This window comes from Sinocyclocheilus rhinocerous, unplaced genomic scaffold (assembly GCF_001515625.1).
Source record: "Sinocyclocheilus rhinocerous isolate Xijiao unplaced genomic scaffold, SAMN03320098_v1.1 scaffold3366, whole genome shotgun sequence".
Taxonomy (NCBI): Eukaryota; Metazoa; Chordata; class Actinopteri; order Cypriniformes; family Cyprinidae; genus Sinocyclocheilus; species Sinocyclocheilus rhinocerous.
Window position 1 is genome coordinate 28,505 of NW_015637533.1, and position 12,892 is coordinate 41,396.

General features: G+C 40.9%; 2 protein-coding genes across 7 annotated transcripts in view; both read left to right on the forward strand.

The window, feature by feature from the left end:
• The window catches only part of g3bp2b (G3BP stress granule assembly factor 2b), a 17,785-nt gene extending 15,847 nt beyond the window's left edge, over positions 1-1,938 (forward strand). For all 5 annotated transcript variants that reach the window (XM_016563936.1, XM_016563937.1, XM_016563934.1 and 2 more), the window contains exons 11-13: positions 55-183; positions 261-379; positions 1,441-1,938. In XM_016563936.1, coding sequence (XP_016419422.1) covers positions 55-183; positions 261-379; positions 1,441-1,653 — 461 coding nt within the window. In that variant the 3' untranslated portion in view covers positions 1,654-1,938. The remainder of the gene's footprint in view (positions 1-54; positions 184-260; positions 380-1,440) is intronic.
• A 2,216-nt stretch (positions 1,939-4,154) lies between these two features.
• The window catches only part of LOC107748925 (cyclin-dependent kinase-like 2), a 12,448-nt gene continuing 3,710 nt past the window's right edge, over positions 4,155-12,892 (forward strand). The window contains exons 1-10 of one of the 2 annotated variants that reach the window (XM_016563930.1): positions 4,159-4,381; positions 9,843-10,037; positions 10,112-10,293; positions 10,633-10,745; positions 10,941-11,080; positions 11,157-11,245; positions 11,857-11,980; positions 12,176-12,336; positions 12,466-12,547; positions 12,623-12,737. In XM_016563930.1, coding sequence (XP_016419416.1) covers positions 4,220-4,381; positions 9,843-10,037; positions 10,112-10,293; positions 10,633-10,745; positions 10,941-11,080; positions 11,157-11,245; positions 11,857-11,980; positions 12,176-12,336; positions 12,466-12,547; positions 12,623-12,737 — 1,363 coding nt within the window. In that variant the 5' untranslated portion in view covers positions 4,159-4,219. Of the gene's footprint in view, positions 4,382-9,842; positions 10,038-10,111; positions 10,294-10,632; positions 10,746-10,940; positions 11,081-11,156; positions 11,246-11,856; positions 11,981-12,175; positions 12,337-12,465; positions 12,548-12,622; positions 12,738-12,892 lie in introns of both variants that reach the window. The other variant, XM_016563931.1, reaches the window with a different exon arrangement.

The following is a 12,892-nucleotide window of genomic DNA, read 5'->3' on the forward strand; positions in this document are numbered from 1 at the left end:
TTGTCTCTGTGTATCTCTGTCTGTGTCTGTGTGTGTGTGTGTGTGTGTGTTCAGGCCGTGGTGACGGTGATGCCGGTGATGTGGAGGGCCGTCGGTCCTTTCGTTATCCAGACAGTCATCAGCTCTTCGTTGGAAATCTTCCTCATGACATTGACGAGGGCGAGCTGAAAGAGTTCTTCATGAGTAAGACCTTTACCCTCTGACCTCTGACCTGCTGATGAGTGTGTGTATGTGGTTTAACACCGCTCTGTTTCCGTCAGCGTTCGGGAACATGGTGGAGATGAGGATCAACACCAAAGGCGTCGGAGGGAGGCTGCCCAACTTCGGCTTCGTGGTGTTCGATGACTCTGAGCCGGTGCAGAGGATTCTGGGATCCAAGGTTTGTGTGAGGAGTCGTCTCAGCTCGTGGGAGCGGCTGGGGTTTGGCCTGCTCACATTAGATTCTGACAAACGTCATTCATTTCCAGTGGAGAGTAGTGCGGGAGCTGCATGGAGCTCTGATCGTGTGTGTATGCAGAGGTTTCTGATCCGATCTGAGCTTCAGATGCGTTCGGTTATTTGAACTTCTGCGGCTAGACCGTATGCGAACAGATGCGATGATTCTAATCAAAACTAGGAGCGCGAGGTCAGAATTACCAATATTTCCCACTTTATAACGTTATTCTGTAAACACTATTTCTGTAAAATGGCGGTTTATAATAATTATGGCAAAAATAATTATTTTATAATTATTAAATCATAATGTACGTTGATTAGCCCCATAAAACTACTGTGTTTTTATTTGGGGGGGGTCATTTGTTTTGTGTGGATATATTCATACATTCATTATATTCATTAAAAACAAAAGGAGAAATGCCACAATCACATCTTGATGAATAAATCACTGAATCGTTGACTCACTCGATTCACTCCGTAACGAATCACCGCGGTGTGTTGATCAGAGATGCTCCGTTCTGCTCTGGCTTGCATTAGAACTATTTCCATTGGTGAAAATTAAGCAAAATGGACAATGTTGACAATATTACGTCTAAAATGCAACAATATTAACTGCTTGTTTATTGAACTGTTGTATAAAATCAATATCTCATTAGCACTCGTGCAGATATTGGTGAAAACTGCACTCTTGCTGGTGTGATATTGCTAAACTATATTTGCATTCATATCTTTATTTTTTTAGGCTGATATAACTGCATTGTAATAGGCGTCATCACAGTCATCCTGCATCGTGTTCATCAGAAACTGCATGCAGGGTTTTTCCCACAATTAATTGCACCAAGTGGAATGTGTTAAATACATTTGATTTTCATTTCTGTGAATCAGTTCAGACGCAGTCAGGGTTGATTCAGTGTTCACTGGAGTCACTTATTAAACAAACCACTGATTCTAAATGTTTCCTGAACGAACAGGAAGTCAGCGTTTCCTCTTTCCTGTCTCCTGCAGCCCATCATGTTCCGCGGGGAAGTGCGTCTGAACGTGGAGGAGAAGAAGAGCAGAGCGGCGCGCGAGCGGGAGACCAGAGGAGCGGCGGAGGGCCGGCGTGGGCCCCGGGGCCCCCTGGGGAACGGACTGGGGCGTGAGCGAGAGGCCCGGGGGTCCTCCAGGGCTGGGATGGGCGCGGGGCGAGAGAGCCGCTTCACAGGCCCCCGCCGCTGAACGCTGATGAAGTCCTCTACTCGTCTGATTGGTTTTGTTTCTCTCGTGTCTCTCTCTGGCTTTCGGACTCTGACCGGCCCTCACAGACTCTCAGACTCGCGCCGCGCCGAGATCATCTGCGCTTTCCTTTGTATTCTCCTCATGATTTTGCGAAGAAGAACAGGACAGTGTGATATTTTTTTTCTCTAGAACAGAAGCTGATCTCTCACGGTTTATAACGGATGAGCGGCAGCGCTTCATCAATCAGTGCTCAGTGTACACTTATTTATTTTCCTAGTGAATAAAGCGGTGGTGGTGCCTTAACTCGTGTCTCTCCGTCTGTGTGTGTCTCGCGAGTGTCGAGGTGTTAGCGGTTCACAGATGCTGAGCTGTGAGCTGGTTTAATCCGCATTGGTTCTGGTCTGGAGTCGGTTTTCTTTGCATGGCTCTTCTGGATCGTGCTGCTCTTTCCATTGATTTCCGGAGCGTTTCTCGCCACACTGTCCGCTGCGTTTGGTTCTGGGTTCAGACTGGACTTCAGTCGGCTTCAGCAGGTTTTTGTTTGAATGTGTTTTCAAGTTTCAATAAACTACTGAAATCTGCAAACTCGTTGAGTTCGCTTGTGTTTATTGAAGAGTCTAGATTCCTTTAATATCTCATCGTCTTGCTGTAGGGATTTTGCTTGCACTGTAACAAAAACAAAAAATATATATTTTCCAGTTTACATATGAACCTGTGGCGTTGCTTTGGGAGCTTAAGCCCCTGATCTTTTTGAAGATTGATTAAACCAGTTGGTTTATTTTTGTAAAATGGTCTTTTGTGTGATCATCCACGCATGCAAAGTTGGTTGATTACATTCCTGCAATAAAGTAATAGCCTAGTTAACGATTAATTGTTTACACGGGTTATATAATGTATTTTATATTCTTTAGGCACTCACAGGCTGTAGTTTTGTAGCAATTCAACATGCCATGGAGTGTCAATCTGACTTGACATTTTCTTATATTGATATGTATTTCTTGCTGAAGTTCATCGGGCTCTTATTGATTGTCTGTCATCTCTGAACATCTGAAGGGCTTTCACACGTTTACACACGGCTCTCGATTCTGACTTGTGCTTGCTCTTATGAAGATGTTGTTATAATAAGGCTAACCTGTTATTCATTACCAGGCCAATAATGACTTTTATTAATCTATGTAGCATTTGTTATGAAAAACTACAGCTACAACATGCCACCATTCTAATATAAATCTATAGGAAAAGTATCTGTTATAAGTAAATAAGCCTACAATGAAACGTGATCAATTCTGGTAAAGGTGGCCATGAGTAGTTTAAAAAGATTTTAATATGTTATTGTTAGTGTTGTTAACTCTTTTCATCAGTCTTTTTATTTAGTCTTTTTTTTAGATAATGTTCGGCTTTCTCCATGGCATTTTAAAGTGGTATTTTCTCAATAGAATTGAAATAAATCACACATTTTACCAGCGGCTTCGCGACAGTAAAGATGTTAACCCAGCTGACAGTTATCTATCTTCACCTGTAAAAGTGAACAGAGCACCGCCCTCTTCATCTGATTGGCTGAGGAGGAGCTGTCAATCTAGGACTAGTGGACCAATGAAGACGCTTAAACCCGCCCTGATTTACATGAAACTAACTGAAACATTTGGAAGAGCACGCGCAGAACGTGGAAAACAGCAGAAGCATACAAAAAATAAAAATATCAGCAGAAATTTCTGCGAGCACAAAAAATAGAGAAATATAACCAAGGAAAACATGATTTTGTGTGCAAGTCGGATAATTGTGCATTAATATTTCAGTTTTGTGCAACATGATTTTAAATGTTTAAAGTTTTGATTCATGCTTATTTTTTTAAATGCGAAACATTTTTTATTTACACTATTTTTTAGATCCTTGATATTCCGAAAACTTTGCTTTCATTTTTAAATTTTGTGCAATATATTTTACTTGCGTTTTAAAATTTTGGTTTCATGCTTATTGTCTTTTATCCGTGTCTGCAGTACATTAGGCGGGAATCTGATCCCATAGGTTACTGTTAAGTGTTAAGGATGGTTGTTTTTTGATGTAATTTAACCTTGTGTCTTGTGGTGTGCTGGAAACAGCTCGTCTCTGCACGCGTGTCAGTTGTGTTTGAGGCTACAGTAGCTGTGCTTTATAGGAGAACTGTTCTTTTACAAACACAGATAGTAAAGAGTTTCCTATATGCTTATACAGTGTATGGTCTGTGTATGAGAGATCAATGTGAAGATGCATGTTAACCAGCTAATTATTACAGTAATCTGAAATAAATCCACATGGGATCAAAGGGAGACAGGTGCTGTGTTTGTCGCTATGGGTTGTCCATACGCGTCTCTCAGGCGTTTGATTGACAGCCTCTGCGCGACCGTCGGTTTCTATGGATACGGTGTTGTTATTTACGCGCTGCGCGAGCACTCATCAATATGCCGCTCATTCTTCCGTCAATAATCCCGTTAAAGCGTCTTTAATAAGCGCATGAGATCATATTTCGAGCGTGGAGCGGTCCTTCGCTCGTGTGTTGGTGTGTTTCCGCTTCTGCGCTGCTGTAACGATGCATAAATACGAGACTCTGGGCTGCCTGGGCTCCGGGAGCTACGGGACGGTGCTGAAGTGTCGACACCGGGACACCGGCAGAAGCGTCGCCGTGAAGAAGCTGCTGGAGGAAGATGAGACCGTGAGGAAGATCGTGGAGAGAGAAATCAGACTGCTGAAGGTCCATATTGTTTATTATTATTATTATTATCTATACGTGCTGCCTTTCTTATATTTTTATTTATTTATTTAGTCATTTATTAGAGGCTTTTATCCAAAGCGACTTACAAATGAGGACAACAGAAGCAAGCAACTGTAGTATTAAAACAACTAAAAACAGATCCAAAACTAAAACTTTATAAATACTACCTATACACATTTTAAAAATAAAGAGATTAAATAAAAATGACAAATGCATACAACAAAATTTCAAAACTTAACATTTAAATGAAAAACAAAAACTAGAGCTAAAAACAATTCTAAATATTAAAGAACAAAAGGTAAGAGTATAATAATGATTCTAACATAACACTAAGCCAAACACCAAAAAACAACTACATATGTGTGTATGTACAGCCACACACACACACATATACTGTATATACATACACATTTATAAATTCAATATATATATTATTTCATTTCCATTTAGTTTGTTGAAGTATTAAAATAACTCAAATTAAATAAAACTAAAACTTAATGAAAGACCTATACAGACATAATAAATTCAGACATAATGCAACTAAAATTAAAATAAATAACAAATACAAATAATACAAATCAAAGTACATTAGTTTATCAGTAATCCTAAAAAATAACACTGCCAAACACACATGCTAAAACACAACAATTACTGACACATAGTAAGAAATGGTTATAAAAACTGAAACTAGTAGTAGGAAAGAGGAGAAATAAAAAGCGATACGGTCAGGGTATATTCTGGCAAACTGTTTACCAATCACGTTTAGCAATCAGCAAACTGGCACACGCCACACCAACACGCGATGGGTAACTCGCAAAGCACAATGTTCCTTCCTGTTTTCCAGCACGATACCATTGAAAGTACGAGGTTTGAGGAGTAGGAGGCGGGGCAACAGTTAAAAAATGTCAAAGATAAAGTTAATCCAAACAGATATTAATAAACAAGTTTCAGTCAAATATTTATGGTTATAGCAAAATCCAGTGTTAAGCGCAAACAATTATATTTGGAACATTAGAATATTGTATCCAGTATGCACGGTCACTTCCGCATATTCTTTCCGGAGCTAAAGAACACGATTTTTTTAGGGATCACATGCATAGTTATGTACAATAAAGAGTACAATATACAATAAAACACAATATAAGAAAAATCAGAGATAGTTTAAATGTCCTTTGAAATAACGCTGAGCACGTGTACCCTGACCCGATACTTATCCTCTGCCGGTGTCCAGCCCGGTGGAGTCGCACGGTCGAGTCGATGCTCTTTACACTCTTCGGTCTGCACACGACGGCTGCCGCGGTAAACTAAGCTTTTTTATACCCGTCTAACAAAATACTACATTAATTCAGCTGGACACACTTTCCTTATTTTCTCCACAACAAATGGCCAAGCAAGCGCAGACAAGATACGCGATACAGAACGAGACCAAACGTATCACATATCAGCACGTCTCCACACAGTAAACAAAACAAGTGTTTCCTAGCAACGACGTTATTTATATATCTTATATATAATATATGCGTTATACATGTTATAATAATAATAATCATTATTATTATTATTGTTGTTAATAGAGGACGTGGAGAGATCGTTGTTCTTAACGCCGTGTCTACACCGGATGCCACAGTTGTCTCTCTGTGCCGCAACAGCTAAAGTCTGTCTACACTGGACGTGATAAAGTGACCGTTGCTAATCATTTGAATTCTGTGTCAGTACGTCATCAACAGAACGCGGCAGCAGTTTACTGGCGGGGATTTGTCGCGTCGCATCCAGTGTGGACAGCATCACTGATTATAATGGGTTCTATAGTGTTTCGCCGCGCCGCGTCCGGTGTAGACCCGGTGTAAGAGTTATACTGATGATACACGGGGCAACATTAAGCAGTGTTACCGTCAGCGGGCAACCAGGTGAGACACAGGGCCCACGAGTAGGGTTGGGTATCGTTTGAATTTTATCGATTCCGATTCCAATTCTGCTTATCGATTCCTAGTTTCGATTCCAATAAGATAAAAAATCCAATATAAAAAATTTTTTTTTTATTTATTCTTTTTATTTATGCTTTTTTTTACAAAGCATTCTGTTGCAGCTGAATAACACGAGCAACAATCAGCAGCCTACAGAACACTGCAAGAGGAATTCTGCCTATGATTTAAAAAAACACCACAGCAAAAACAACTAGATTAATATAACTTTAAAATATTAAAGTGTTAAAGACAAGTAAACAGTCAGTAATAAGATAGGAACAAACAAATCAATTAGCAATATCATAAATAAATACAACTCAACAAAATTTCAGGTACAGAAACTGTAATTAAAAGTTTAAAAACACTGCATAGTTTTCTTTTCATAAATAAAATATAGATTGATTCCGGTTCCGATTCTGCTTATCGATTCCGATTCTTATCGATTCCTAGTTTCGATTCCAATAAGATAAAAAATCCAATATAAAAAAAAATTAAGTCAAACATTTAGATGTCAAACATTTATTCTGTCTTTTTACAAAGCATTCTGTTGCAGCTGAATAACACGAGCAAAAATCAGCAGCCTACAGAACACTGCAAGAGGAATTTTGCCTATGCTTTAAAAAAAATACCACAGCAAAAACAACTAGATTAATATAAATTTAAAATATTAAAGTGTTAAAGCCAAGTAAATAGTCAGTAATAAGATAGGAACAAACAAATCAATTAGCAATATCATAAATAAATACAACTCAACAAAATTTCAGGTACAGAAACTGTAATTAAAAGTTTAAAAACACCTCATAGTTTTCTTTTAATAAATAAAATATAGATTAATCAATTAAAGTTATTAAATATATTCAGTCAAGATCAGTGAATGATTTTCTTCTGTTCTTTGATTAATATTAATGACAGGCAGCGTGTTTATGAGGCTGCTGTCTCTTTAACACCGAACACACACAGATCTAAAAACACTGTACATGTGTGTTTTCTTTCTCATCTGTTTACGTTCACGTAAGACAAAAATGGCTGTGTTTATGATGATATACTGACCTAGTTCTCTGCATATTGGTCGACAAATATAAAAGAAGTCAGTTTCGGCCCGGAACAACCTTTTCTACAGTGGAAATACACGGAGCGGTTCGAGAACGGACACAAACCGGGAACCCGTACCGATCTCTGTGCTCGCTGCACGCAAACAAGGGCGCACGTTCTTTCCGTTCCTGCACTTAAATCGTTTTTAATCACATTAAAATGCGAACGCAGGAATCGTTAAGCAGAATCGAAATGCACGCGTCTTATCGAATACCCGGTTCTTGGAAATTTGGAACCGGTTCTAACATGGAACCGGTTTTCGATTCCCATCCCTCACGAGCGATCTAAAGTATCCAGACAGACATTAGGGCCTTTCGCACCGCGGGAACCTTTTCATAGTACCAGAACTAATTGTGGAACTACCCACTTTTTGCCGTTTTCGCACCGCCGGAACTGGGTGCTTTTTTAGTACCGTACTACCTTACTCATTCTCAGTGAGAAAGTGCCCAAGCAACATTGCTCAAACAGTTTCCCCGTGTATCATCACCTTAATGTGAAGAGGACAAAATGTCAAGATTACTACACATGCGGGTGCTTCCAGTAAACACTGCAGCAGTATTTCTTTGCTAACTCAGCTGGTTTCTTAACTGGTTTTTGCTAACTCAGCTGGTTTTAGCTGTTTTTTTAACAGTTTTTTTTCGTCTAAATCAGCTGGTTTTAAGCTGATTTTTAACTGTTATTTGTTAAATCGGCTGGTTATAGCTGGTGTTAGTTTTTAACTTTTTTGTCTAAATTGGTTTTTAACTGGTTTTAGTTAACTCAGCTGGTTTTTAACTGGTTTTCTGTCTAAATCAGCTGGTTTTGAGGTGATTTTTAGCTCTTATTTGTTAAATCAGCTAGTTATAGCTGGTTTTTAGCTGTTGTTTATCTATCTGTCTGTCCATCTAACTGTTTTTCTTATAGACTTTATTGCCTTCAAAACATTCAAACTTTAATCTTTAAAATTACTTTAAACTTCAAACTACTACAAACTAAAAACCTTCAAACTTCTAGCTTCTAAAACTCTTTCAAACTTTCTGGTCTGGCTTTCTCAAGCCAACTTCAGAGTTTGTCTTGACAAACTAGTTTCAAAACGATCTGTGCTCCTTTCCCCCCTCAGTCTATGATTGCTCTGTTCTCACCGAGAGAATCAGATGTGCAGCTGGTGATCAGTAACCCGTCTCTCGTCTGTGGTTTGTACAGTAGATCAGTTCCCCAGCTCACAGGGAACGCTCTGGCAGCGTTATGAACAAGCATTCTTCCAGTAGCGTTACTAGGACATTCATACGAAGTTATCTGGTCGTTAATAACATGTTCGCACAACAGCATATTTATACATCGCTAGCAGAACATTTTCATCTAATGGTTTCTAAATCTTCTTGTTTCAGAAAGCTCTGAAAACAATGTTGCGTAAATGATTATGAAATGAGATGTTTCCTCAATGTTCGCATAAGAAAGTAAACATTTAAAGGGGTCCTATTATGCTTTCACTTTTTCAACTTTAGTTAGTCTGTAATGTTGCTGTTTGAGCATAAAAAAGGTCTGCAAAGTTACAAAGCTCAAAGTCCACTTCAAAAGGAGATATTTTATTTAACAGAAATCACTTTTCAAAAACTACAACGATCGACTCGTTTGGACTACATCACATATTTTCCGGCATTTGTGATATCACAAATATGGACGAATGGGATGAGACCTGGTTGAGCTGCACTAGAGAAGGCAAGGAGTGTTATCACTATGTCGGAGACACGCTAGCTTTCCCAAGACAGACGAACTTAGAGTGCTTACAATCATCCGGGTTTAAATCGTGCTCAAACTGATTTGATATTGACGCAATATTTACACTGAAGCTCACAGGCGGCTATGGTAAGGGGCATAACATTTCCCGACCAGGTGCCGAGTGCTGCCAATCACAACACACACTGGCCCAGCTAAACAATCACAGCACATTTCGTATTTCAAAAGGCGGGCCTTCATTTGATACAGGAACTATTCGAGCCATTCATGCCAGACTGAGGAGAGAGGTGTTGTAATAATGTAAAATATGTGAAAAATAATGTGTTTTTCGAACAACCTAGTATGAGAGCCTGTTCTAGTACACCCCCAAAACAAAATCAAGATGTAAAATATGTGGAAAATAATGTTTTTCGAACAACCTAGTATGAGAGCCTGTTCTAGTACACCCCCAAAACAAAATCAAGACTTTGTAAAAGAGCATAATAGGACCCCTTTAAAAAACTGGGTTAGTCAGGTGATTGTTCTCACTGTTCTCCTTTAATCATGTAGCATGTTGTAGGTTCTTACTGTGCAGCTGACCGCTAGCGGTTTTATCTGAACTGTCACCGGGTGCTTGACAAGTGTGTTCATTTCCTTCACTGTGTGTGTGTGTGTGTGTGTGTGTGCAGCAACTGCGGCATGAGAATCTGGTGAATCTGCTGGAGGTGTGGAAGCGCAAGCGTCGCTGGTATTTGGTGTTTGAGTTTGTGGATCGGACGGTTCTGGATGAGCTTGAGCAGTTCCCATCCGGACTGGATCCGCTCAGAGTCCGAAAGCACCTCTACCAGATCCTGAGAGCCGTGTCCTTCTGCCACCAGCACAACGTGAGCCGCTGCCTCTGTCTCTGCTCTGCTCTGCATCCGTCGTTTCTCTCCAGTGATCAGTGTGTGTCTGTCAGATCATCCACAGGGATGTGAAGCCCGAGAACGTTCTGGTCTCTCAGCTCGGCGTGGTCAAACTCTGTGACTTCGGTTTCGCTCGGACGATGGCGGCCGCTCCTGGCGAGGTTTACACCGACTACGTGGCGACACGCTGGTATCGAGCTCCAGAGCTGCTGGTGGGAGACACCAGATACGGGAAGTGAGTATCCAACAGACGGAGAAACACGGGAGATATTAGCATAGACGTCATGTTTAAGATCAGGATGAGTTTGTTTCTTCATCAGGTTTGTAGAAATGTAGCACTGCATCAGTGTCTCAGCAATGGATGCTCTGCAGTGAATGGGTGCCGTCAGAATGAGAGTCCAAACAGCTGATAAAAACATCACAATAATCCACAAGTAATCCACAGCACTCCAGTCCATCAGTTAACTCCAAAAAACCATCATGAGACACTGACAGGAAGAGCAGGACACATGATGTAGACATTGACTGGATTCTGTGAGCAGAACGAGAGTGTGTGTGTGTGTGTGTGTTTCAGGGCGGTGGATGTGTGGGCTGTCGGGTGTCTGTTCTTCGAGATGTTAACAGGTGATCCTCTGTTCCCGGGCGACTCTGACATTGACCAGCTGCACCTCGTCATCAGTTGTTTCGGTGAGTTCTGGTTTGTGTTTGTTCCTCTGGACTCTGTGTGATCCTCCATCGCTGCAGGTGTTTCTGATTCGATCTGTAAGAGCTTTGAGGATCTCTGGTTGACTTGCTCAGTGTTCAGAAACGAGGCTAATGTGATATTTGCATTGCAGCTCTGTATTTGTAGAGCTAAAGCTGTTCTGGCTGGTCTTACTCCAGGTCACCTGACTCCTCGTCACCGCGAGGTCTTCTACAGGAACCCGGTGTTCATGGGAGTTTGTCTTCCAGAGCCGGCGGAGAGAAACCCGCTGGAGAGCCGCTCGCTCAGACTGTCTGGACTAGCTCTGGATCTCGCTCAGGTGAGTGTGAGTCTGATCTGACGTGAATCGGTGAGTGTTTGGTGCACGACTGACGCCGCGCTCGTCTCGTCTGCAGAGATGTTTGCAGATGGATCCAGACAAGCGCTCGCAGTGTGCAGATCTGCTGCTGCATCTGTACTTCACCAGAGACCGCTTCCACCTGCGGTGAGTTCATCTTCTGAGCCCAAAGTCTAACCCTCACAGAAACACTTTTGATTTTTACCTTTACAAACAAACATAATTTACTGAGTTTATTCACCTAGTTCCCACTGATTTGTCCCTACAGTGTCAATGATCTCAGGTTTCTGTTTTTTCCCCTAAATTATATAATTTTTCTTCTCTTATTATTTTATTGTGTTGCAAATTCTTCAGATTTATATAAATTTCTTACTTTTTTTCTTAATGTTTTTTCCCCTACTTTCTATTATTTTATTTTGTTCTGTGTGGCGAGTCGTATCAAGCGTTTCACTGCATGTCGTACTGCATATGGTTGTGTATATGACCAGTAAGACTTTAAACTTAAAAAAACTGAAACTAGTTAAAGGATTTAAAGGGATTTACAGAAAATACTGAAAAAAAGAACATTATATATATATATATATAACATTATATATAATATATAACAAAAGACATTTATTGTAAAGTAATCCATTTGAAGTTTTTTTTTAATATGCACGCATGCACTATTAATCATATGCTGAAAATTGTCTCTGTTAATGTTTCTGGTCTGGACACACGCAACAGATGTAATGACAATCAGACTGTTTTATCGTCAGCTTTCAGCAAGAACTGGCCAGTAAGACACACAAGGACCTGAAGGAAAACAGCAGAGGCACTAAAAGCTCCAGGAGAGAGAAGGAGAAGCGGGACATGCAGAGATCGACTCCTGACGCTGTTCAGGTGAGGAGCATGCACCTGTCAACCAAAATCAGCAGCAGCTGCACGCTTAAATCTTATTGGTCAGTGATTCTTTTTCATCAAAACAAGCAACTCAGCATTGGGCTGTTGGATGAATTTGGTCTGCGGTGTGAAGAGATTTGTGTACGTGTCTACATTTGATCTTCATGTGTGTGTGTGTGTGTGTGTGTGTGTCAGGACTCAGACCTGCGGCTCAGTGAGTTCAGGCCGTCTGATGGCGAGGACAGTGACATCACAGCCAAGCTCCGCCCAGACAACACAGAGCCAATCAGTGAGCCTGTGTGTCAGGCAGGAATCCCGCCCATCTCCACCGACTCACCAGCCACACACAGCCTCAGGTGACACTCCCATCATGCACTGCTGCCACAGTACATCCTCAATCACTGCAGTCTAATTACTATTAGCTGATGTGTGTCACATGATCAAAACGACGCATCATTTGTTAATGTGCTTGTGTTTGTTTAAAGGTCGTTTGATAAGATGAAGAAGCAAATGAACGTGTTTCCACGGCCGTCACAGCAGAACCTTTCTGTTCACCTCAACACACAGGTGTGTGTGTGTGAGTGTGTGTGTGTGATCCTTCCTTCATCGTTGTGAGTGTATGTGTGTGTGTCTGGTCTATAGGTGCCGTCGGAGCACAGCAGGAGTCGATACGCTGCAGTGCCTGCTGGGAAAAAGATAGCAGAGCTGCGTTTCCCTGAGCTCAGAAACACACTGCTACCCGAGCTGAGAGCAGAAGGTGAGAGAGAGAGTGTGTGTGTGTGTGTGTGAGAGAGAGAGAGAGAGAGAGAGAGTGTGTGTGTGTGTGTATGGTCTGCAATAATATCGTAATTGTTATTTTAACGATGTGCGATTTGATATTATCGAGTATATCGCGAAAAGCAAACAAAACAC